The sequence below is a fragment of the Otolemur garnettii genome, unplaced genomic scaffold, assembly GCF_000181295.1.
Source record: "Otolemur garnettii isolate 467f Iridium unplaced genomic scaffold, OtoGar3 scaffold00005, whole genome shotgun sequence".
Taxonomy (NCBI): Eukaryota; Metazoa; Chordata; class Mammalia; order Primates; family Galagidae; genus Otolemur; species Otolemur garnettii.
Genome location: NW_003852400.1, coordinates 460,694 through 488,247, shown reverse-complemented (window position 1 = coordinate 488,247; position 27,554 = coordinate 460,694). Strand labels below are relative to the sequence as shown.

Genomic DNA, 27,554 nt, shown 5'->3' with positions numbered 1-27,554 from the left:
CCATTTCTTCTGGAAGAAATTCATTACTTGCATTCTGGGTGGATAATTTAGTTTCTGAAAGGGAGAAATGTTGGCATTTGAAGGGGGGTAATAATGATATTCACTTCATAGGTTTATTTTGACAATTAAATGTGCTAATCCATGTAACCTGCTCAGCCCATTGGTTCTTTACTAAGCACTCGAATGTTAGTACTGTTAGTCACAGTACTGGCACTGATGCTTACTGTGACTAGAATTATCCCTAGGACACAGCAGGTTAGGTAAAATTCTGAGCTTCAAACTCTGAGGGGCCTAGCTACTCCAAGTGATCAGCAGCTCTCTCAGAAGTGAAAGGAGGGGCAGCTGTCACTAGCTGCTGGGGAATAAAGGTCAAAGGCAGTCCCTCCCCCCATCACCAAAACAGTTAAGTTGTAGAATTCTCCTCTATCCTCATGCTGGCTTTTTGTATTTTCTTTCCCTCTCAAAAGATTCCTTTGACATCTTTCGCCCAGATAAAAATGTGGTGCAGGAGGGGAAGAAGTGCACAGTGTAATTATGAGCCAGGCAGGGCTCTCTCTGCCCTCTGAGGGAAATCCTGTCCTGTCCTTGTGCCTCTAGGGACAACCCCATCTGAAGTACCATTTCTAATAAAGAATAATATCTGTGCAAGAAGTGTACTGAAATATTGCGAGTACACCATTTATTACAGAAATAAGACTTCTGAAACACTCAGGAAAGCCTGAGCATCAAAAGTATTGTATTCATATTTTTAAGATATAACTGATGTGTTGAGGAATTTAATACATTTCATAAAATAGACGATTCTGCCTTTTTTGCTTATTTGAAAAGGGCAGATATTTCACCTGCAGAAGGCTGAAAATTCACATCTCTTTCTATATCGTGCACATTTGCAGAATGTACTTTCTGGGTTGCTTTTGAACAAAGAAAGCGTTGGCCTTGTTATAAAACCAGGGTTATCTCAGGTGAACTGCAGTTCTCCAGATAACCAATCTGAAGTACAAATGGGAACAAAGAATGACTAAAAACTGGTGCACCACATAACTGGAGGGGCCTTTTGTTGGAGTGAAAAGAGCTGAAGAAACAGGGACAGGGACGTGGGCACGGGCTTCCGTGCCATGCTATGTGATTAAAGACAAGCTTTGCCCAGAGCTCACCTATGTATTGTGTGTTTATGAGGGAAACGATCAGTCAACCACAAACAAGGGGCAGAATTAACTTCAGTTATAGAAGAGATGAACTGCATCAGTTCAGGCCAAGATTTGCCTTACAGTAAGGTGCAAATATGTAATGTGCATAAATATTACCAGTCTTAAAATTGGCTTTATTATAAAGACCTCCCTGAAATAGTCTGCTTTACTATTATTTGTATTTTTCTTACAAGTTGTTCTCATTGCATCTTAATGTCTGAAAGAACCATGTTATAGTATCTTTAGGAATCACTAATAGTTTGTTTACTTAACACTATGTCTAAAAACCATGTAATTTTTAGAGGTAGCTTTCTTCACGTTATAGATGAAATTTCCGAAGCCCTAGAGACATTGTCCAACTTCTTCAAGGTCACAAACAAAAGGACTTTGCGGCAGAGCCAGGATTAGTATCCAGACTCTCAACTCCCACCTGCACTCTCTGGACCACATCTCACTGCCTCTGTGAATGAGCAGTGCAAAGGAGCCCCTATGATAAACAGGGGTTTCGCTTTAGTTTATATGTTGACAGAAAGGGCACTTACCTTCGTTTCATTTTACATGAAGTAGGGATTTACATGACAGATAACACAACAAAGATGAGTTTGTTTGCCATAAACAGTGTTTCAGGGAGGTGCGTATGTCATTAACTTCTATAAAATCCAGACAGTTCAAAGGAATTAATAAGGTAAAAGAAGCCTAATTTTTTTTAATCACACTGTTGACAAATATATTCAAATGCTACAAAGAAATGGGAGCTATATTATGCATAATTAATTTTAAAATGATATTAGCTTTTTAACAACAGATTATTTCAACACTTTTTATTAATGATATGAATATTTTCCCAGTAAATTCAAACAATTTTGTAACAGGAAATGATAAGCCAGAGCTAGAGCTATAAAAGTTAACACACAGCATTATCTTGAAATTTCAGGGGAAAAAGAGTGGGTGATTAGAACCTCGCTTTTTTTTTTTTTTTTAAACGAAATGACGTTAAAATAAGCAAATTTTGAATAGAAAATTGTATTTGGTTCTTTCATATTTCAAATGTAAAAGCAGTAGAGAAAATTCCATTTTTCTGCATCTTTTTAGGTGAAATTACATTAAAAGATGGCATGTGGATTGTGGAATGTAGCTAGTGAAAACATTAAATAATGTAAATTTAAGAAATTAGCTTTCCACGTGAAATAAAATCAATGATCACATAAATTCAACATGATTATGATGACTACAGCAAAAATAAAAGGAGACTATGAATAGTTTTCAGTTTCTTGTTTGGCACATATATTAATAAATTTTCAAACATCAAACAATATAACACTAATATCTACTAAAACCAACTTGCACAATAATAAGATTCTTAAAGTTTAGTTAATTATTAACATCTGAAAAACCTAATTCCCACATGAATTCTGTAACCAAGCACATCCTCTGTACTGTGCAAGCTAGCTGAAGCACCGTCTTTTTCAAGATTCTCCAGAATTCTTAGGTACTTCAAACTCTACTCATGTCGAATCCCCAAATTCCTCATTGAATCTGGTGTATGTCCTGAATAGACCTTCATTTATGAGAAAGTATACACATACTCATCACAATTTTGAAAAGAATGGAAGGCCTTCATACATGTCAGTTTTTAATTTTAACCAATCATTAATTTTCTGCAGAGTTGTTTTTTCTTGACTTAATATTTTCGCAACTTTTTTCATTTTGGGTTCATTTCTTTCTATGTACTTCATCCCTTCCAACTGCAGCTGATCCAGCTTTTCATTTCGACTTTCATCTAGAGGTATGTTTTCACACATTACAGGATTGAATCTGAAATAGGTGTCAGGAGGTAACAGACCATCAAGCATTATATGGACTTCTGTTAAAACAAAAATGGAGGGGATAAGGTAGATTAAAAAAAAGAGAGGAAAGGTGAGTTATTCTGCAACGATCTATTAATTTTACCTTTATTTCAAACTATCTTCTTTTAGGCTCATTATGAAGACTTGCTTTTTTCCTTACTCAAACTAATAACAGGAGTAAGGAATCTGTAATGCATACAACTACAAAATGAAAGTCACCTTCCAAAATACTTCATATTATGCTGCTAAATTAGGATACTTGTTCTTGTCTCTGTGCTTTTGGTCTGACAGTCCGCCATGACTGATATGCCTTTTAACCTTTATTTATTTTAAGTTTTTTGGTATCATCTTTATTGAGGTCTAATTTATATGCCAACCAATTCACCAATCTTAATTATCATTTGACAAGTTTTGACAAATGTATACACCCGTGTAATTACCACAACGATCACGACACAGAGCATTCCCATCACTAGAAAGAGCGCCTTCAAATTTCTTTATAGTTGGCCCTCCCTTACCCTTTGACTTTTGTAGATAGAATCCATACCCATAGAATCACAAGTATATAGTTCTTCTTTCACTTAGCAAAATGTTTTTGAGATTCATCCACATTGTAGCATATAAAAATAGTTCCTTTCTTTTTTTTCTGAGTAGTAGTCCATGGTATACATACAACACAATTTGTTCTCTCCAGTTCTGGTCTGGCTATCTTCAGTTTTTCACTATTAGAAATAATCCTACCACAGATCCAGGTATGGTGACTTATGCCTGCAATCCTAGAAATTTGGGAGCCATGGGCAGGAGAATTGCTTGAGGTCAGGAGTTTAAGACCAGTCTTGGCAACACAGTGAGATCCTGTCTCTACAAAAACTTTAAAAAATAGCCAGGTGTGGTGGTACGTACCTATATTCTTAGCTACTTAGGAGGCTGAGGTGGGAGGATCACTTGAACCCAGGAGTTCAAGATTATAGTGAACTATGATCCTGCCACTGTACTCCAGCCTGGGATACAGAGCAAGACCCTATTTCCAATAATAACAATAATCATAATCTATGAGGGCAAATGATGCTAGTACATGGTGGGAGGAGGGGGAGGGGGAGAAAAGGAAGGGGGAGGGGATGTGGGGGCCATGGTATGTGACACACCTCTTGAAGGCGGGACACTATTAATAGAGAGACTTTACCCAGCAAACACAAACAGTATAACCTGGCTCATTGTATCCTCAATGGTTCCTCAACAATTAAAGAATAAATTAATTTAAAAAATAATCATAATCATCACCACCTTCCAACTATTAACAATTACACATAAGTCTTTGTGTGGCTTTATGATTCCATTTCCTTTGAGTAAAAATCTAGGGATGACATTGCTGTTTCATATGGTAAAAAGTGTATTTTTTTTTTAAGCTACCACACTGTCTTCCAAGGTAGATGCACCATTTTGAATCCCAGGCATAACATATTCGAGTTCCTACTACCGCACCATCTCTTTGCCAAAACTTTGTATTATCTGTTTTAACTTAAGCAATTGTGGTGGGTGTGTGTGGTATCAATTTTCATCATTTGTATCTCTTCAACAAAGTATCTGTTCAAATCTTTTGCTCCTTTTTTTCACTGACTTGCCTGTGTTCTTTATATATTCTACATATACACACATAGGATATTTAAGAATTCTCTATATATTTTGCATCTGATTACATATTTAGATCTGATAATGGATCACATATATGTTTTACAAATATTTTCTTTGATCCTAGGGCTTGCATTTTTATTTTATTTTAAAAGTATCTCAAAAAAATTATGATTTGAAGTGAATTTACCGATTTTTCTTCTTTTTTGGTTTGTGTATTTTTGGTACTATCTAATACTTCCAATAAAACCACTGTACTGGACGTCCTCCCAACATACACACAACATACACACATTGACCACCTAGCTATGTCAGGTGGTCAATATGCTAATTAGCGGGTGACACAAGGTATACCTATATCAAAATACTTTGCAGGACACCTTAAATATATTCTACTTTTTAATGTGTCCATCAGAACTCATTAAAGCTGGGGGGGAAAGAATATTTTCTTGATTTGACATAATTCCAGATAGTGAAAGATTTGGTATATCTTTTCTTGGATTATCAATTAGTGAATAAAAGTCCTTAGTGGGAAATTTTAAGATCCCCACATAGGTTAACGACTGAGCCAGTAACATTCCGACATGGAAAGAATGAGATTCAAAAGCAAGGGCTGTTAAAAAGTTTTAAAAAAAATTGATAGTAGATTTCATGCGAGACTTAAAATAAAACAATAAAGTGAGAAGATCTAAACTTCAAGGCCAAAAGTAGAAATTCAACACATAGTCACTGAATGCCTACTGTGTCAGGCACTGGAATCAAGAGTCAACTAGATAAGTCAAAGTACAATGGGGAATAATGGTATAAATGTATTCATGATCTATGTACAAATGACTTAATAAAAAAAATTTAAAAAGAGTAAAAAAAAGAAAGTAAAATGGGGAAGCTTTGTCTGGTATTCTTGTGGGACAGGGAGATAATATGCAAATAAACAAGCAAACATGCACTATAATATATTCATAACGTGATAAATGCTTTAGGAGGAAAAAAAAAGAAGGAAGCAGAATACGGGATTTGAGAGAAGTGGAAAAGTGGTCAGGTGAGGTTTCTCAGACAAAGTGATGCTTCATCAGAGACCTGGAGAGAGAGAGAGGAGAGCAACCACAGATGCTGAGGCAGGAGAGCTCTCAGCAAATCTGAGGAACAGAGAGAATTAAAGTGTGGCTGAACTTGCTTTGGGACATAATAAAAGAGGGAAAGGGAGGTATTCAAAAGCTAGGATTTAAAGGACCTGATAAACTTCCGTGAATGAGGCTTTTGGATTTTGTTCCAAGTGTGATATAAAGCCTGAGGTTTTAAGAAAGGGAAAGACATGCTTTAATTTTAAGGATCACTTTTCGCCTTTGTATGAAGACTATATTCTAGGGGACAGCAAAAGTGGAAGAATTTTCTCTGCCTTCAGATTACCAAATCATTGAATTCCATTACCCTAATTATCTGTTATCATGTGCATATTTGTGCCAATCTGACTTCTTTCGTTGCTTTTCCCTTTCTTAACTGGCTTAAGTCTCTAACCAAGATTTTGTGCTACCACTGCTTGAGATTCAATCTCTAAGAAGAATAAGGTAGCACCAGCTCCTACATGGAGAACAGTCTCTGTTCTAGGGTCACTTAACAGAAATGAGTGAGAAAGGAAAACGCAATACTTGCTCCCATGTGTTTCCTCAGCCCACACCACAGACGATCATATTCTTCTGCAGTTAGGATCGGCATATTCTACCAAAAACTGTTAAAATGCTAAAAGTTGGAGTGTTTTAAAGTTGTGAACACACAGACTAACCTTCTGTATCTGTAGCACTGTTGATAACGTTAGAAAGTTTGGTTTTCAAGCTTGTGTGTGTTGCGGTGTTTCTCACGTCACTCTCATAACGTCCAGTGCCCAGGGATACTATGCACTCTAACGGGACGTCTGGCCAAAGACATTTACACTCATGCATTGCTAAGGCTGAAGGGTTATTCAAAAGCAAACCTCCATCCTGGGAAATACAAGTTAAAAAAAGCAAACCCTTAAAAGTGAAATTGCATTTTATAAATATGAAAACAAAACATGTAGTTTAAACAGTGTGACATTTAATCATAGGGAAAGCTCACAGAGAATAAGCCAAACAAATTATTTAATAACAACTGGTTCCTTTAAAGTGAATTTCTTTTATATATTACAGCTGCAAAAACAAATTTTATGGTAACTCACTGGTCTCATGAAGAAATTTCTTATTAAGATTTCTTTCCTATTAGGAAAGTCCTTTGAACTACTTGGACTGCTTTGCATATCTTGCTCAAAAACATTGAAATTCACTGAATTACTTTTCAAAGACACATTATTCTTATTTACTGATTGATACAGATCCTATATAAAGCCTAACAGAAAAGAAATGTAGTTCTAAATAATTAAAATTTGTCCTTTTCTCACAAGTCAAATAGTTAAATAATAGTTTAATTAACAATACAATTTCAAAGCATCATATTCATTATGATGTATACATAATACAAAGTAAAACTTTATTTCTAAACATTTATCAATAATCAATATTATTTTGAAGAACTCCTAAAATAAAAGGAAGGTAAAATATGCAGATAGGGTACTTTAAAAGTTTAGTAGAATAAAAATAGATGAAATCATGATCAAATTGTAATAAAACTCATTGCAGAACTATATTAAAATATATTACATCACTAATATATTTAAAATCTAAGGAAATATGTCTTATTTTAAAAAGCTGAAGAGCCAACTTTTCCTTGTAGAGCTCCCCTCCGTGCCAGTTAACCATCTGCTGAGTACAAAGAAAGATGCTTCCTGCTTCCCAGTTAAACGACCTAAATAAACTCAAATGACTTTTGATGTCACTGACGTCTTGGCTTCTCCCTTGGAATTCTTCATTGCTAAGAATTCTAACGACCTTGGAATTCCCCTGGTTCAAACTTCTACATATAGCCATAAAAAAGTTTTTGATAGAATTCTTGAACACTTTCAGTAATGTGATACATACTACCTTGTAATAAAAATTAAAAATATTTTATTTTTTTTTTTTTGCAGTTTTTGGCTGGGGCTGGGTTTGAACCCACCACCTGCAGCATATGGGGCCGGCGCCCTACTCTTTGAGCCACAGGCACCGGCCCAAAAAATATCTTGATTTTTAAGATTATGCAGTAAAGTGACCTTTTCTGATGTATAGTTCCATGAATTTTAACGTACATACAGATCCATGGAGCCACTACACAATCAGGCTACACAGTTCCCTCACTCCATGCTTTTGTAAGGCCTATCTTCCTCCCACCCACAACCTCTGACAACCACTGATCTGTTCTGACTTAGAACATAGAAATGGAATACTATAGTATGGAACCTTCTGGAAGTGCCTTCTCTTTCTCAGTGCGTCTCTGAGATGAATCCAACTTGCTGCAGGTTATCAATGTTTCTCGTTACTACTGACTGTGAACGCACCACACAGTTCGTTTATCCATTCGTCTACTGTAGGACCTCTGGGTTGTTTCCAGCATTTGGCTATCACAGATTAAGCTGCCATAAACATCTGAGGACAGGTTTTGTGTGGACATAGTTTTTCATTATTCTAGAGTAAATACCCAAAAGTGGAACTGTGGAAGTATATGTCAATTGTACATTTAGCTTTAAAGAAACTGCCAAAACCTTTTCTTTTTTTTTTTTTGAAGCAGAGTGGAGTGCCGTGGTGTTATAGCTTACAGAACCTCATACTCTTGAGCTCTAGAGATCCTCTTGCCTCAGCCTCCCAAGGAGCTGGGACTTCAGGCACCCACCACAACACCTGGCTATTTTTTTAAAAAACCGGGATCTCACTCTTGCTCAGGCTGGTCTCGAACCCATGAACTCCGGCAATCCACCCATCCACCTGCCTCGGCTTCCCAGAGTGCTGGGATTACAGGTGTGAGCCACCATGCCCTGTTGCCAAAACTTTCATAAAGTGTCCATTTTGCATTCCTACCAGCAGTGTGTGAAATACAATACTAGCAACATTTTGTACTGTACTTTTTATGTTGGCTGGGCTAACAGTTGTGTGATGGTATTTCCTGATGGTTTTACTTTGCATTTCCCTAATGCCTACTGATGCTGATATTTCACATCCTTATCTGCCGTTCTTTTATCCTGTGGTCGAGTATCTATTGAAGAGCTTAGCCATTTTTAATCTTGATGAAGTACTATGTATCATTTTTTTCTTTAATGAATGATGATTTCAGTATAATTCTAAGAAGTTTTTTACCTAACCCCAGGTCATAAAGTTTCTTTTCTATTTTTTCTTCTAAAAGATTTATAGTTTTGTTTTACATTTAGAGCTGTGATTCACTTTGAATTATCTTTATATATAAAGTGTGAGGTTTAAGCCAAGGGGTTTTTTGGGGGGGGGTGGGAGGGAGAGGGAGAGAGAGAGAGATATGACAAGTTGTTTCAACATAGTTTATTGAAGACTGTCCTTTCTCCATTGAATTGCTTTTGTATCTCTGTCAAAGTTTGAATGGCCATATATGTACAGATCTATTTCTGGACTCTATTCTGTTTCATATGCGTGAGAGTGTGTGTGTATACACGCGTCTTAATGCAAATACACTATCATGATTACTGTATCTTTATAGTTAAGTTTATTGAGTGTGTCGATGCCTCCAAACTTGATTATCTGTTGAAATTGTTTTAGCTATTCTAATTCCTCTGCCCTTCGAAATACATTTTAGAAACTATTTGGATAACTTAAATCCTACTATAGTTTTAATTGGTATCACATTATATTTATAGGTCACTTTGAGGATAACTGACATCTTTATCATGCTGCATCTTCAAATCATGATATGACTTTGGGGCTTCTTTTATCTCCATCAGTATTCTGTTGCTTTCTATATGCAGATTCTGTATATTTTTGTTAGATTTATGCCTAAGTATTTGATTTTTTGAAGCTATTAGAAACAATACTGCTTTTTGTTAAAATTTTGATTTCCAACTATTCATTGCTTGCATATATGAGTATAATTGATTCTTCTACGTAGTTTTTCTTTTCTTGTGGAAAATCGTTTACCCCACCATTAGTGGGCTTGGGCTTGAAGGCCCTATTAAAAACATCATGTAGGACTTTGTCCTACTAGTGAATTATACTATTGTTACTAAAGTTTCTTATGGAACGTGAAGGAGAAATATTCTTCATCTTTTCACAAATTTGTGCCCAGTTATCTTAGGGGGAATGGTAGTATTTATTGTGCAAATTTCTAGGATTATAAAAACTTTCTCAAAAATATTTATTTTAAATAATACTCTGGTTGGACCAGTGTGATCATCCTAGAAGGCAGTTATGTAAAAATGGTCCAAAAGGGCGGCGCCTGTGGCTCAAAGGAGTAGGGTGCCGGCCCCATATACTTAAGGCGGCGGGTTCAAACCCAGCCCCGGCCAAAAACAGCAAAAAAAAAAAAAAAAAAAAAAGTTCCAAAATACTAACCATGCTTCCCAGTGAAAGTTAACTGGCTTTTTAGTTATAGAACAGCCAGTCTGAGGGGAATGGAGCTTTACAATGGCACATGTCATTCAATACCAATGGGTGGTAGCATTGTGATATATTTGAGTTAATAAGGACGCACAGAGTGTCAGCTCTCAGGAAAGTAATTGGACTGCATCTTTTTATTGCTTGCTCTATTCTCTATTTTAGTATGGGTTCTTTGGTGCCACTTCCAATCCAATCTCTACCTCTCTTCAGTTGCTAAATCTCCACCACTCTCTAACGACATTTCTTCAAAAGAATATGTCTTAGTTTTCCACACTGCAACTTTCATGAGAAAAGGTTATTTTTTTTTATTTTTTGAGACAGAGCCTCAAGCTATCCCCCTGGGTAGAGTGCTGTGGCATCACAGCTCACAGCAACCTCCAACTCCTGGGCTCAAGCAAGTCTCCTGCCTCAGTCTCCCAAATAGCTGGGACCACAGGCGCCCGCTACAACGCCTGGCTATTTTTTTTGGTTGCAGCTGTCATTGTTGTTTGGTGGGCCCAGGCTGGATTTGAACCCACCACCTTAGGTGTACGTGGGTGGTGCCTTAGCCACTTCAGCCACAGGCACCGAGCCAGAAATGGTTATTCTTCAACAAACAAACAAACAGAGGGGCGCCGCCCCATATACCTAGGGTGCTCAGTGGGTAGGGTGCTGGCCCCATATACCGAGGGTGCCTGGTTCAAACCCAGCCCTGGCCAAACTGCAACAATAAAAAAAAATAGCTGGGCATTGTGGTGGGCACCTGTAGTCCCAGCTACTTGGGAGGCTGAGGCAAGAGAATACCCTAAGCCCAAGAGCTGGAGGTTGCTGTGAGCTGTGCCACCAGAGCACCCTACTGAGGGTGACAAAGTGTAACTCTGTCTCAAAAAAAGCAGTTACTTTTGTCAATAGAGACACATTTATTCATAAGCCCACCATATTTCTAGTCTTTGGTTCTTTCCATAAACATCTCCTTGTGGCTGAGATGTGCCCAAGTTGATATGGTCTCTAAAAACCTAAAGATTAAAGAAAGCTGGTTTATGGATAGCCCAGGTCTGGTATAGAAACAAACAAAGAAAAATACCAAAAAGCAAATGACTCACTTTGTCTGCCACCTGCCTGGCAGGAGCTGTCCTAATAATAATGATGAAGCCTCTCTCCCTTGTCTGGGATCAGGAAGAGAGTAATCTGTATCAGCAACAGAGTAAGGAAAGAGCAGTACACAAACTGTTTTATGTTTATCTTTGTTATGGATTTAATAGACTGAATTTTCAGAGTACATCTCGGTACTGTAATTAAATGCTTATCACTCCCAACCTCAAAGTAGAGTGGCGGAGAACATGCACCAAAGATGAAAAAACTAAACAAAACATCGTCTTGCACCAGGGAGCAAGGTGAGACTGGAGGAAGAAGGCCTTCTCCGATGCCATGCAGATTGCTTGGCATTCACGACCACTTACATGACCACCTACCTACCTACTCCGGGCCAGGCCAAACAGCTACTGTGACTGCAGTTTTAGGGACTGGTCTCCTTGTGTGTGCTAAATGTGGAGCAGGTGAACCGAAACTTTATCTCTGAAACTGATCACTACAGAGAATGGGGCAAGATTTTCTGGCCTCTTGGACCATTTTTCTCAAAGAACCAGTAAGGGCTAAATTCACATGTCATTCTAAACTCCACTGTGCCTTTATCCCATAATGGTGTTCACTTTTTGGGGGCTTCCTTGCTAATGATACAGTCTTCCACTCTTCCCCCACATCCTAAACCCTTCCGCTGTGTTCTGTAAACTGTTCCCCAGTTAAACTCCTAATGTAACCTCACCTCCAGTGGTCTCTTTGTCTTAACAGGAATGTGGCTTTCTCCTGATAAGCTTCCTTGGTAGTCATTTCCCTCATAGCTTATGTCTCTGAGGGTTGGGGCTGTGTGAGTATTATTTGTTCTTTAGTGTTTATTCTAAACTATTAGTCCAAATCTGCTTGGAAAATTCCTGCTTTTTAAAGACTCTGCTATTCAGTTATATTCACCACTGCCTCACCACTATTGTCATATCAATCTCCAATCAGTCTTCTTCACTCAACAAATTAAGACAACATCTGGTCCACACACATCCTTTCTCACTAAAGTCTTTTCAGATGTGATTTCATCTTTATAATACCTTAGAATCTCAGTTCCTCCATCTTCTTATCTTCAAAAATCCTATTTATCCATCTATTCTCCAAGGCCACACAATGCACTTTGCTATCAAAATAAATGGGATCAGACAAGTAGAGAGTCTTTTCCTGGGTTTCTTTCGCTTAGAATATGCTTCTGCGATTCATCCGTATCACTGTGAATGTTAATAACCCATTCCTTTTCATTGCTGAGTATACTCTAATGTACAGATACACCATAGGTTATCCATTCATCAGGTGTTAGAAACTATTTTTAAATTCAGCTGTTTTTATAAATTTATTGAAAATCATAAATTGGCTGGTATTTGTATAGCTTAACTTCGTAGAAATCTACGTAGAACCCTTAAATGTTGGTGATAATAAAGTTATTTCCTCAAGGCTTGCTCAAGTATAAACTGTAATTTAATCCTTTCAATTTTTTGTTTTCAATTTATAAGACATTAGAATGATATCCTTCTCCTGATGTAGGTAACATTTAATTTTTAATTCATTAAAAGTTATCCTTTTATTAAAGTATTTTTATTTTAAATTCTATAGGATGAAAGGGCAAGCAAAGTTTAGCAAGAAATGATAATTGCAAAATCAACCTCAAAGCAAAAAACTGCTAGATTTTGAGCAGTTTCACTAGGCTTTTTTCAAAGTAAATTCTTATTTCTTAAACTTTACTTATTTTTAGTCAAAGAAGTACAGCAGTTAAGAATTTTGGCACTCCCTCTAATCTGGTGGGGAGGCTTACCATCCCTTAAGCTCTCCTCATAACCTACTCTTAGCGACGCCTCTTCCATCAGTAGGTTACTGGGCCAATGTTCTGTGTATGGTATTTCCTGCAGACTTTCCATTCATTCAGGTATTCATATTTGGAGTTATTTATTGTAGTCTTGGTATATGGCAGGTATACTGCTAGGTGCTGAGGTAAAATAAACTTGAAAAATGAACTAATTTAATAATTTGCTAATTATCTCTTAGAAGAAGACACAGATTGTGTTTTAACTACAGTACAGTATACATGAGTATGAGCCCAAGATACTTTCCATTAATCTTAATGTGTTTAATATCTCAAATCATAAATCAGAGCACCCACCAGAAAATAACTACTGGATAATGTCAATGCCTCTTAGTCATCTCAGTTTCATACTTTTTTCCTTGGTTTTTTAAATTTGATTTGATTGTGGTAAATTAAATATAATGCAAAATTTGCTATTTTAATGATTTTTCAGGGTAGAATTCAGTGACATTAATTATATCCAGCACTCTCCCCTCCCCATTCAATTTCTAATCAACTACTCATTCTTTATACATCAGCTCTGATGATGACTTCTTTGTGAAGCTGACACTGACAGACTAAATTCCATCTACACTACTTCTTAATCCTGTATGTATTTCTATTATTGGATTTACCATTTCATTCTACAACTGGTTATATTCTTTTGTATGAGCTATTTGAGGGCAGGAGGCACCAAGTGAGAGCAATATGACATTACTAAACCTTTATGCCCTTCTTGGCTAGCATAGTGCCTGGTGGTGAGTAAACACTCACCACATTCCTGTCCATTTAGGATAAAATTATTAGTTGTAGCCTGAAACTGGCATAATATGGCAGGTGCTGCATAGACTCTTTCTGATAAAAACACTCTCATCTGAAACATTTATATAAAATTTCTTTATTCCATTTACATTTATGTAAGTTCTACAACATTTTAAAATGTAAATAAAGCCTAAGAGGAATAATAACATATACTGAATTCATCATCTAAACCAGAGGTCCTCAAACTTTTTAAACCAGGGGCCAGTTAACTGTCCCTCAGATGGTTGAAGGGCCGGACTGCAGGCCCCGGGACAAGTTGGCTGCTAAGCAGGACAGGCAGCAGCAGCAAAAACATCTGGCAGGCCGGATAAATGTCCTAGGTGGGCCGCATGTGGCCCATGGGACATAGTTTAAGGACACCTGATTTAAACCTTTACACAAACTAATTTATCAAATTATTTCTCTTATGGAAAGAACAATTTAATTTTGAAGGCAGAGATGAAAAAAGAGATGGAATACTTTTATGTAAAAAGTACTTTGAGATAAATATTATGGCTACTTTTGGGGCAGAGAAGAGAGATTGGAAGCTACTCAAAAATAATTCTTCCCACTACAATTTACTGAGACATGTAATACACCTTATAAATACTGTAATAATATTCTTCTCTTCATAATCAAAGGCAAATGAAATCTCTCTATCCACATACTTATACCTCTTAATTATAGCACTTTCAATAACCACTCAAACAGAATATTAATCTCTACCTAACTGTATAAAAGGTATGAAGTAACTTACATGACAGTTAATGGCACTGGTAATAACTGAATATAATTATTCAAATAATTTGGGATGAGAGGTTATAGTAAATGGATGCCACATTTTAGTTTTAAAGTTGGAAAAACTTCTGAATCATTGGATAGAAGGAGGAACTTTGCTCAAATGTTTTCTTTCTTTAAGCAAGCAAGATAATTCACTCAGAATACTCTTAGTAATTTTTCATGGTGTCTTTAGAGGGAAAAACAATCCCATTTTTTCCCTCAAGTTTTTGGAAGAAGACAACATACAGTAAGAAAAATTTACTGAAACACGATGCTTAGACTTCTGGTTCCATCTAAATATTCTTTTTATAAATTTCAGATTATATAAGGGCACATACCATTAGATTACATTGTTTGCATTTGGTAAGTAAAGTCCAAGTTGTAGTTGAGCCCTTTACCCAAAGGTGTGCTCTATACCCCCTACACTGTCCCTGCGAGGTGAGAGCTTACCACGTGCCTCCCCCTTCTTAAATTTAAATGTGTTTTTCTCTGGCATAGGCTTGTAGCTGTTCATCTACTAGCTCTATATTAACATCTAAATTTCTTATTAAATGTGCTTGTTTCTCTGAAGGCCATTGATTTGAGTGAAAATATGTTCTCCGTCTTTGTAGTTATGAGGTTATTTGCTTTACATGAAAATGATGTAAGTTATTTTAATCTGTGGCTCAAAATAAGTAAAACAAAATAATTATTATCTGTGTCATCAATATAAAAATGGCTAAGCATGAAAAGAAATGTGAGTCTGTCTGAAATGGGAAAAAGAATCACTGAATTGCTTTGGTTTGTTATATGTGTCAACCAAACTGAATTAAACTTTGGAACAACTTCCTTTCAGATAAATAGTAAAGAGCAAACGAGGTACCTTCTTTTGAAGTCTGGAAACACATGGTCTGAAAACGCAGTTACAACTATTTGAGACCTTATACTTGGCATAACTTCATGGATGGAGCATGACAACCATATTAAAGTTATATCGTACGAATCTATATTTTAAATACCTTGTCTAAATTATTACAGATAATTTAACCATAAATTTAAAACACTAACATCTTGTCACTTAACAGCTGTTTCCCTAGCTACTTAACATTTCCGAAGGCTTCAGTTATCGGTAAATGGAAGTAACTCTACCTCATAAGTAGCAATAATTAAATGAATGCATGCAAAGCACTAAATAAGTGTCTGGCACCCAGCTAATTTAATGAGCATTTACTATTATTATATCCTCTCCTTCAAAATATGCCCACCAAAATTGTCAAACAGACTGGGTTTTGCATTTTCAGGCACTGTATTTTACTTTTATCATGTGGGGAAGGCTACTACTCATACATACTATCTAATTTTTCCATCAATAAAATGATTATAGGGCGGCACCTGTGGCTCAAAGGAGTAGGGCACCGGCCCCATATGCCAGAGGTGGCGGGTTCAAACCCAGCCCCGGCCAAAAAAAGAAAATGATCATAATAGGCTAGAAAACACTCTATATAAAACACACAAAAAAATTTTCCTAAAATATGTTCTCATGTTAGAAGACTTGTTAAGGAAAAAAAACAATAAAATATCTTCAACTGCACATCTTTTGATCTCTGAAGACATGAAGAGGAGTTTCTCCTTGGTTGATCCCTCTGAAGTTCAATAGGATTTAATGAGCAATGATTTTTTTAATCATGCAAAATTTAAAAAGATAATTCATACAAGTCAACTTACTTGATGAAGATCATTTCCCAATGCATATTCTGCAAAGTAGCCTGGAGCAGCAGATGAGGCTCTAATGGCCTGCCACATTTTATATTGGCAGCCTCCCAAATAATGAGAGTTGATTCCAGGAAAGTGACCATAGTTTCTGAACACAAAAGCTTTTGGTGTTATCCCTCTGTTTACTATGGTACTTACAGCTGCTACCTAGTGAATTTAAATGAACAATACTATTGTAAGCAGCAATATTTGAGATTTGTAGAAATTAAACACTATTTAATAGTATGAATGAACAATACACGGCTCTTTCCAATAAGATAAATGGGTAACACAGATAATAATGTTGAGCAAAGGGAATCAGGTATTTTTAAATAGGTATTTCTCTATGGGACAACAGACACAGGGCTGAGATAATTCTTAAAAATTTATTACAAGAGAATAATAATAAAAGAAATACATCTGACTACTTTATTTACCTTAAAAAGATATTCAAAAGGCATATATTTCTAGACCTTTATGTAACAATTGATATAGCAGTAGTAATGACAGAAACAGCTTAAAGATTAATAAGTATACTATTTTCATAACATACAAATTTACTAATTTTTACAAATTAATCTTTGTTTCTATGATCTTTGAAAGTATTTCAACTTTACTAAAACCAAAATGTACCGCTATACAAACTATCAGAGCTTTCACATAACAGTTATTAAAACTTTGTAACAGGGTAATTTTTATTAAAAAAACTATAATGTCAGTCATCCCTCATCTCAGATTTATTGATTTCCGTTGAATTCATGGAAAATGTGCTGTTTTGTTAATGATCTACATTACAAACTTAAGAGGCTGAAAGGTATCAATATGGCTAAAATTGTTGGTGTTCTATGCCAAGTCCTGCCAGGAGCTTTGCTATTAATAAACAAAGGTCGTATCTCAAATTCTTATGAGTAATATAAGTGTGTTTCTGGGCCACTGTGGGTAAGAGTTGGCCACAGACTAAAATCCAGAAGAGTCTTTTGGTAACTGGTATATACAGACAGGGTTGAATTAAGCAATGTATGGGTGGCTGCTCCATTTATCATGATGAATTACTTTTTGAGGTGGCTATTCTTTTATTCAAAATTGACAGCTTCATGATTCAAAAGCAAGCAAACACAGAAACAAGCAGCCCTGGAGATACAAGGGAACAAGCAAGAGGTGCAGAGTGCATTCTAAGGTCCTATCCAAGAGAGCCAAGTCACCCCCTCATCACGGCCTCTCAAGCCTGTGCAGGCTGATCTACCACATTCTAGCCTCATCTCACTTTGTCTTTCTGTGTCTCAGGCATGTTCAATCTTTCAGTTCCTGGAATTCACTTACTCCTATACAAGCCACTCCCTCTGCCAGGAATACTCCTGACCTCTAATGATCATCCTACCTCAGCCTCCCAAAATGCTAGGAAAACAGGTGTGAGCCACCATGCCTGACTTATACCTTTTTTTATATAGAGAGACACAACTACCTGCCATTATATCATAATTATCTACAGTATTCAGTATAATAACAAGATGCACAAGTTTGTAGCCTAGGGAGAGTAGGCTATAGCATAAAGGTTTGGTGTGTAGAAGGCTATGGCATCTAGGTTTATGCAAGTATATCTCGGATGTTTGGATGACCATGAAGGAATCTAACAATGCATTTCTTAGAATTATCCCCATTGTTAAGCAATATGTAACTGTACATGTATATACTGTATTTATATACAAGGGCTGTCCAGAAAGTATCTAACCATGTCATATGAAAAATTGAGACATACATGGCTGGATATTTTCCAGACAGTCTTAGTATATGTGAGGCAGGGGAGGAAATACCATAATTTTCCTTACATTGTTAGATTTGATTAAAATAATTATGACAAAATAATTCCTTCTCACTTTTAGTTCCAGTCTTTCAGGTTCTTAAACTTCTGTTGCACTTTTACTAGATCTAGAAAAGGTCTAATAACCACATCCTTTATCTTCATAGAATGATCCATTATGTAAGGAATTAATATTTTAGAAGAAATTCCTAAGAATGTTTACCCGTAATAATAGGGCCCTCAGAATACATACTTTCACCAAACCTTCAGTTCCAACTAGGTGTTATATTTAAGAGACTCTAAGCTTACCTTAGGACAGGTGGGATTTCTTGCTGTTTCAATCATTAGTGCAGATCCCATTCTATCCCTTTATTAAAAGAGAAGAGATAAATTACATAAAAATGATCTCATCAACTAACAACCAGGGAACATGCACTGTGCAATTACTATTTGTCCATGGCTATGTCTGAGTGGAAGGACCCCCCAAAAAAAGCTTAGGAATCTCTTGTAGGAGGCTTATAATCCAATTAATGTACATGAAACAATATGTAGTTATTTATTAGTATGTGATTTAAACTGAAAGTAGCTACAGTTCTGAGGTAGAGCAATCAATATAGGGTACAGAAACTGGGAAAATGCATGAGGTAGCTTGAGGAAGACACTAAAATATAGCAAGAAAATAAATTCAAAGCCATGACATATAGAGGTTAAAGGACAAAGGCAGAGTTAAGTCTGTTGTTTGCAGGGTTCTGCAGACAGGATAAAGGAGTTGTGTCAAGACTGAAGAAGTATAGATGGTCTACTAAGACTTACCAAGCAACCAGATACGGACATTCAGACTTTAAACTTGTTTAGGTAGGTAACAGAGAGCCAATGGCATCAAAAAAAACTACTTTTAAAATCAGAGTTGGCATCTGAATTACTGTAACTAGAAATTGCCTTGGGGTAACAATTTTCATAGCACCATAATAAGGGAATTTTATTTCAGTGCAGATTTCTTCCAGACTTAACAATTATATAATATTTTTCCCCTGATTAAATATAAAACTATGGTTTTAGCACAGTTGCTTCCTCATGAGTAAAGCCATTTTTCTAATGACATATTCCAAACAATGCTTATGTTTCTCCACTAGAATATTAGTGAATTTCACTTACAGGTAATATTTATAAATTGCTTGGTGATCTACCCTTTATAAGCTTTTATAAATATCAATGTAAAATCCTTTCCAAAATAGACAAAATCTTTCATCTTTCCAGATCTAAACATGTCTTCTGCATGATGATCAATGCAATTTTATTCTTCTAAGGGTCTTTATCTTTCAATAGAACTCTTAATATAAAACTGGAGCAAAATCCTAGGAGCATATTGCTTTCAAGCAAGTCTCCTGCCTCAGCCTCCCAAGTAGCTGGGACCACAGGTGCCTGCCACAACACCTGGCCATTTTTTTGGTTGCAGCCATCATTGTTGTTTGGCGGGCCCAGGCTGGGGATACGAACCCGCCACCTTCGGTGTATGTGGCTGGCGCCTTAGCCGCTTGAGCCACAGGCGCCGAGCCACATTTATTAAGTCTTAATGTTATCAAAAGAGCTAGAATGCTTTAATGAATAAAGTTACAAATACACATTCCAAACACAAGTTAGAAATAGTAATTGCTTATTTCAGAGAGACATCAAAATGTGATAAAATTCTCAACATTCCTAAGATTCCACTGATGCTAAGTTTAAAAATATGGCCCCTAATACAAATCCTTATCATAGATTAAAAAAACCATGAAAGTGCTCTCAATAAACAATGAGGGAAAATATGTTATACAAAAACAGGCCAGAAGGTAGGTATAATAGAATGTAACAATATTGGCCCTGATTAATCACTTCCTGGTGGCCATGTCCTTGTATGTAGTCCTTCCCCATACAGACCCTCAGTTTGAGGGGCTTTGGTGGATGGGACATCAGCAAACATGCCCTTAATAAAATGAGGTTTGGTAAGTGTTTATGCACTAGAGCTTGCCCTCTGGGAACTCTGAGACTGTGTGTTGAGACAGAGCTTGGATGAGAATGACCATGTGGAGAGACAGATCCAGCTGTCTCAGCCATATTAGCTGAGTTACAAAGTGAGTTTAGGGAAAAACAGAACAAATGCCTAGTCAAACCACAGAATCATTAGAGTAAATCACACACACAAAAAGTAAATCATCATTGTTTAAGCCACCAAGTTTTGGAGTGGTTTGTTTTACAGCAAAGACCAAAGTGAAAATGTAGAGAAAGATAAATAACCAACCACACTTACAAAGTTTATCAGTGCTATGATTCAAAATAAGTCTCTGAAAAAGCAAAAATGGGGCGGCAATATGGCACGTATGTGAAGACACTCATGAGTAACAAAAGAAAAAAACATTTCATAGTAGAGAAACTGGCTTTAAGTAACTTTTTGAAACTTCATCAAAAAACTTTAATCAATAGTATTGATTTTATGATTTCATGGGAATAGAGATGAATTTTTTTTCCAAACAGACACAAAAAACCTAATAATACGTAACATATAATGATAATGAATGGGAAGATTTAGAAATATGTCAACAATTCACAAAATAACTGATACATTTCATGCAGTTTCCTTCCAGATATCAGAGGGATGTTTTTATGTGACAGAAGTAACTTAAGATTCATTTTGAATATCAAATGAAAATAGCTAAGAGAATTGTGAAAAAGAATAATAAATAAGGAGAATAAACTTGTTATATTGCATCAATATAAAAACATTATACAAAGATTCACCAACTAAATTCATAGAATTTGTACAAAAATAAAGAAATCAATACAAAAACAAAAACTTGGACATACACTCTAATATGGGTAAGAATTTAAAATATGACGAAAGTGATAAATCAGTTTAAAAAAGGAAAATAGTTGGTAAGTAGTACTGAGATGCTTGAATTAATATGAGAAAAAAATTAAGCTTGATCTCCTTATAATACACATAGAAATAAATTTCAGATGATGTCAGAATTAAATATGAAATTAATAAAACCTTAGGACTAGAAAATAATAAAAATATGTACCTGTTTTCAGGGAAGAAAGGCTTTATAAACATAAAAGCAAAATTAAAAATCATTAAAGGAAAAGATTTGGGTATATAAAGATTTTTAAATACTCCCCATTAAAAAATCATTAATTAAAAAGTACTTTTTCAATATATGGTTAACATATTTATAGATATTGACACTCTGCTAGGAAAATAAGCAAAGATTATGTACTCAAAATTCACAAAAAAGAATATATCGAAAAACTGTTCAAACTTAATAGCAAAAGTGACATAAATTAAAAACCAGTTTCAAAATTGGTCAAACTTATATAGTTTTAACCATTAATTGTTTAATCGTTTGATGGTCATAAAATAGAAATAAAAATTGATGCCATTGGATGAGTAAGCTAGGACAACTGTTTTGAAGAACCATTCACCTATACATATATCAAGATTCTTATAATATGTATTATCTTCTGACCAGAATTTCACTTCTAGAAGTTTGCTTTACAGATATAATCAAAGCTTTAAGTAAAGAGGCAGGATGTCCAACTGAACTTTATTCTGAACTGCAAAAATATCTGAAGTAGCCTTTCCTGAAATTGAATTTGTTAAACAAAAAAAAGACCATAAGATGGCAATCATTAAAATATGTTTAAAAAAATTATTAAATAACATAGGATATCATTTATGATAAAATGCTAAGTAGAAAAAAAAAAAGCAGAATACCAAACTACATGTGCATTATAATCTCAATTTTGTGAAGGAGATAAATACATAAACACAACTACATAGACATTTATTTATTATCTGTAGGAAAATATATTAAAATATATCACCATGTTAACAGTACTTTTGCTTTTAGTGGGATTATAAGCTATTTTCATTGTTTTCTTGATATATTCTTATTTCCTATATAATGATCACTTTACAAATACATCAACATTATTGGTTCTTATAAATTGACCTATTGATATATTCTGAAATATGGGAAGAAATTTAAACTTAAAGTTTCCTACTCTAGCATTCATTGTTCATAAATAATCAGAAACAACATAATTTAAGTGACCTTAAAAATCCTAAATGGAGCAGGGTGTGATGGCTCATGCTTGTAATCCTAACACTCTGGGAGGCCAAGGTGGGTAGATTGCCTGAGTTCATAGGTTCAAGACCAGGCTGAGCCAGAGTGAGATCCTGTCTCTAAAAATAGCTGGGCATTGTGGCACGTGCCTATAGTCCCAGCTAATCAGGAGGCTGAAGCAAGAGAATTGCTTGAGCCCAAGAGTTTGAGGTTGCTATGAGCTATGATGCCACAGCACTCTACTGAAGGTGACAAAGTGAGAATCTCTCAAAAAAAAAAAAAAAATCCTAAATGGAAATAATTAAGAAAATATGGTCATACCACTCTGGAGTATAGAGTAGTCTCTAAAAACGTATCAGGAGACTTGAATAAAGTTGGAAAAAAGAGAAAGAATACAAATTTACAACTATAATTTCAGCTACACAAAATGTATATAAAAATATTTATAGTCTACAAAAAACTAGAAAGAAACAGAAGGTCTAAGAGCTCTGAAAATTGGATCATGGGTGATTTTACGTTTCTACTTTATGCTTATATTTTTGACTTAAAATATTTTAAAATAAGCTTAAAAATTATTAAATATTTTAGAAGAATGGCTTGAAAAAAGACTAATATGTTAAATTAAAACTAAAGGATGCAAATATGATCTGAAAACAATATGGTTTCAGAGTTTTACAAGGCAATGATTTCCATTACATGCAGATCTCACATATATGAATCCAAGAAAACAATGTCTAGAAAATGACTCACAAAGTATTCATAGTATCTCTAATTAGTGGGATTATAATTTAATATTCTGCTTTATATTTTTCAAATTATAATATATACATATTACCTATATAAATCAGAATATTTTAAAAGTATAATCATAACTTACTTAAGAATCTTTTCCCATGTTTGACTGTCATAAAATGCATGGCTCCAACTCATCTTGACTGTTCCAACAATGACATTTTGTGAAAACACATCTGATCCTAATTTTCGATAAAGTTCCTCACATTCATCCAAGGGCATATGAAATAATCCCAACATGAAAGCTAATATGGCACCTGAAAAAAATAAACCTATTTTTATCAGTATTCACACTAGAGTACGTATAGGATCTCCTGAGTCATAGATGTGGCTTAAATTCTAGCTTTGACACTTTCTAGATATGTCACAAATAACTCCGAGCTTCTCAGAGCCCTAATTTTTTCATGTATAAAATAGGAAAAAGAAGCATTAAAATTCCTAAGTCCCTTGCACTACAATAACACATAAAGGGCTTTACCAGGGCTCAAAAATAAACGCTACCTAACAATGATAATGATGATGATAATTTAAAAATATATTTTAAAAATGTGACATTTTACATTAAATTATGTAAGAAAGATATTGTGGTAGATAATGTTCTAACATTAATGAATTACTCAGTTACAGAATATAGTATATTTGACAACTCACCAATTCATTAAGCAATTACTCCTTCAGGTTAGTCTTAGGAACCAATATAATTAAAGAAATTAGGTCCTCTGGAATATTTTTTATTTTTTTTAAATAGCTCCTTTCATATTTAGGTGTAATTGGTATCACACACTGCCACCTAGTGTGTGTAACTGGCCTAACCCTGAATGAAAGAGAAACGGAGTTGAAAGACTTGGGGGATGGAAAGGCCTGGAGGAGGCAAAGGACCATGACCTTAAACTTATGTTTCTAATGTTCTTTTCCTTAATGCACTGCTGGAATGTACCACTTCTATACATGTAAAATAATAATTACCTGTGCTTACACCACAAATGTAATCAAAAAGCTGATGAACTGGCTTCTGAGTAAGTTCAACCAATTTCCGCAGTGTCTGAAGAGCAACCACACCCCTGTAGAAAAGATGAAAGACAAAATGAGAATTCCTATTTTAAGAAAAATGAAGTTATTAAATAAAACTATTCTGAAAATTGCTTTTGTAGTTTATACGCTAACATGAAAACTAATAATATAAATTGGAATTAGTAAAAATTGCCTGATCAAATCTTTAGAATCACTTTTGAAAATCCAACATCTAAAGAATGGTAAAAAACCTGTGTTATGGCAGCATGTTTTAAAATTTATACTAATCTCTCTTTAAGTAAGAATACATGGGTCCAAAAGAACTTAAGAATGCCAATTATAAGCAAACAAATAAATATAAATACAAAGATACGCCAATATAAGATTTTTTTAAACACCCCAATTCTGGAAAACACTTAAGAACGTCCTCTCACCAGTTCTTGGAATACCCAATGTTGGTTTCTTCTCTTACCAACATAGCTGTTCACCTATGTTTCTATACATTTGTGTTTTGTATATTTCACTAGTTGTATTTTTAACTCCCTTTAATTTATTCATTTTGTAAACTCTCAATGACCTTAGGATAACCCTCTGCATTACGGGTATCCTTCTTAATGCTGCTGATGCTGCTTGTCTCTGGATCCTCGCCAAAGGCAGTAAATAGCTGCATGGAAGAATGTGAAAGTATGAAATAGCCTGGTGGGTACAGGCCAATTCAGGGTGTCTATAAGGTAAAACTATTAAGTTCACAATATCTCACTGCTGAATGGCACTATGGTCACCTTTGAAGTACTCCCCTTGGCCATCTGGTGACCAAAATAATATTCAGTAATGAGGTATGTAGCACTTTTTCTAGGATGAATTCAGAAACTTAATCATCAGACTTCGTATGATGACAGCTCTGATGGCCATTCCAGAAAAAGAGTTCCAAAAGTGCTTTGCAGGTGGACTGGACTAGGCGCTGGCATCAGTGCATAGCTTCTTCAGGGTAGTACCTGGAAGGTGACTGTAGTGATATTCAGTAAGGAGGTGTGGAGTTCTTCCTTGAGGATGAGTTCACAAACTTAACTGTCCAACCTAATATACCATGAGAACAATTTTTAACACCGTGAGATTAAACAGAAGCAAATGAAAAGCTCCATTCCCGATACAAGGTGTGGTGCAGGTAAGTGCTAGAACACAATGGTAGCAGGCGCCAAAAAAATAAAATAAATTTAAAGGGTCCAATTTAACCTTGATACTGCTAACAGAAGTCATCACAAAACACTCTAAGACTGAAGTAGAAAATCAAAGACTCAGATTTTTTCTTTATGTAATAAATAATGAGAATTTGAGGAAGGGTAAGAAGACAAGATGTCTTATAAGAAAGATATATTATTAATTCAAGTTGAGACATGAAGAATTTAAGATAATGCTGGGTAAAATATATTGAACAATAAGGCTTCAATTATATTATAGAAAAGAAATAAAACATGCACATATATAGTTACTAAAAAAGATTTAAAGAAAATAAATCAAAATATTAAAATACCTTGGTATTATAGAGCTAGGGTACTTTTTTTTTTTTTTGCAGTTTTTGGCCAGGGTCAGGTCTGAACCCGCCACCTCCGGTCTATGGGGCTGGCGCCCTACTCCTTGAGTCACAGGCGCCACCCCAGAGCTATGGTATTTTCTTTTGTTTTTCTTAAGTTTTCATAGTTACTTGTATAATAAAATGTATTACTTGTATTTTGTATAATACAATGCGTAATTTTGTACAATAAAATGTTACTTGCATCTTAAAATGTTGCATCTATAAATTAATTCAAATTTAAAAATATATATACTTACCCAGTTGCTTCCACTGTATGTAAATAACACTGTACTTACCATGGCATTCTTACAAAATAAAGATATAAGTTATTTTTCTCACAAGTCCTTGTACTTTACTGCTTTTGACACAAACCTCCCATTCTAGTTACTTTCTCATATTCCTCCACACCAAGATTTCTCAATAACAGTACGATTGATAATTCTGGGTGAGATAATTCTTTTGTTTCAAGGAAGTGTCCTGAACATTGTAGGATGCTTCGTGACAAATGTCTTTTTCAAACTAGATGCAATGGTAATGCCCCAGTTACAACCAAAAATGTCTCCAGACACTGTCAAATGTCCTTCAGGGGCAAAATCACATCCAGTGGGGAATCACTGATCTAAACCTACCTTCATCCTCTCCTACGCCTACATTTCTCCAAAGTTTCTCATGTTAATTTACTCCCTTTATGACACACAAAGCTTTTATTTCACAAGACCAAATATTTATTGGTCACAAACACCTCTGTTATCATATCTCTCTCATTTGAAACAGATGTCCCTTAATGTTCTTACTTCTTACAGATCTCTACTTAAACATTACTTCCTTGAAAAGAAGTCATGCCCATGATTATTCTTTAAAATAGCACTCTTCTTCTCTAACCCTTTACTTTCCTTTACTTTTTTTCATAACATCTTTACTACCCAATAGCATATTTTGTTTCCTATGAGTTGTCTTTGTCCTCCTCTAGAATCTAAGTACCATGAAGACTTGGATTTTGGGCTCGGCGCCTGTGGCTCAAGTGGCTAAGGCGCCGGCCACGTACACCTAAGGTGGCAGGTTCGAATCCCCAGCCCAGGCCCGCCAAACAACAATGATGGCTGCAACCAAAAAATGGCCAGGCGTTGTGGCGGGCGCCTGTAGTCCCAGCTACTTGGGAGGCTGAGGCAGGAGACTCGCTTGAGCCCAGGAGTTGGAGGTTGCTGTGAGCATGATGCCAAGGCACTCTACCCAGGGGGATAGCTTGAGGCTCCGTCTCAAAAAAAAAGACTTGGATTTTGTCTGTTTTCTTTCCTCAGTGTCCCTAGAACCTAAATCAGTGCTTACAATGTGGTGGGTAATCAATATTTGTTAGTTGACTCATAAATGATACTATCCTTCCCAACTCCCTGAACTTAACAGCAGAGAGGTCTCTTTCTGCTCCTCAGTGACATGCTCCTACTCATTTAACTAGTATGTCCCCTACTATCCATCAGGTGGGACCAGTTCTGTAAACTAGTATGATCTCTGATTCATTATTACTTTGCCACATGAATTCAGTATTCCTTCTTAGATTATTTCAATTCCCTAAGAAACACCTATCAATCTAAGATTTTCTCTCTTCAGTTGTTTTTTTTCTTTGCCAGCTAAGCACTTTCACATGTATGTATATACTCTACATTCAACATGTGTCAAACAGAACTCTTTCTTAACACCAATCACCTCCCTTGTCTTCGCAATCCTGTCCTGGTCACCTACAGGGTTATACCTAGAGTGATCTTGATCTACACGTACTATATTCAGTCTCCCTTTTTTGTCACATTTTTTCCCGTCTTCTTACTTCCCACTGCGACCATCCAAGAGTCTTATTTTATCATCCTATGCCTAAATTACAAAATAGCCTCCTGCTCT

At 35.6% G+C, this 27,554-nt stretch overlaps 1 protein-coding gene across 2 annotated transcripts in view; it reads right to left on the bottom strand.

Moving 5' to 3' along the window:
* Positions 1 to 1,993: 1,993 nt before the first annotated feature.
* PNPLA8 (patatin like phospholipase domain containing 8) overlaps positions 1,994 to 27,554 on the bottom strand; it is a 51,936-nt gene continuing 26,375 nt past the window's right edge. For both annotated transcript variants that reach the window (XM_003782582.3, XM_003782584.3), the window contains exons 5-10: positions 24,047 to 24,141; positions 23,166 to 23,337; positions 18,495 to 18,552; positions 16,361 to 16,555; positions 6,444 to 6,639; positions 1,994 to 3,051 (exon numbers count right to left, since the gene is read on the bottom strand). In XM_003782582.3, the coding sequence (XP_003782630.1) occupies positions 2,777 to 3,051; positions 6,444 to 6,639; positions 16,361 to 16,555; positions 18,495 to 18,552; positions 23,166 to 23,337; positions 24,047 to 24,141 (991 nt within the window). In that variant the 3' untranslated portion in view covers positions 1,994 to 2,776. The remainder of the gene's footprint in view (positions 3,052 to 6,443; positions 6,640 to 16,360; positions 16,556 to 18,494; positions 18,553 to 23,165; positions 23,338 to 24,046; positions 24,142 to 27,554) is intronic.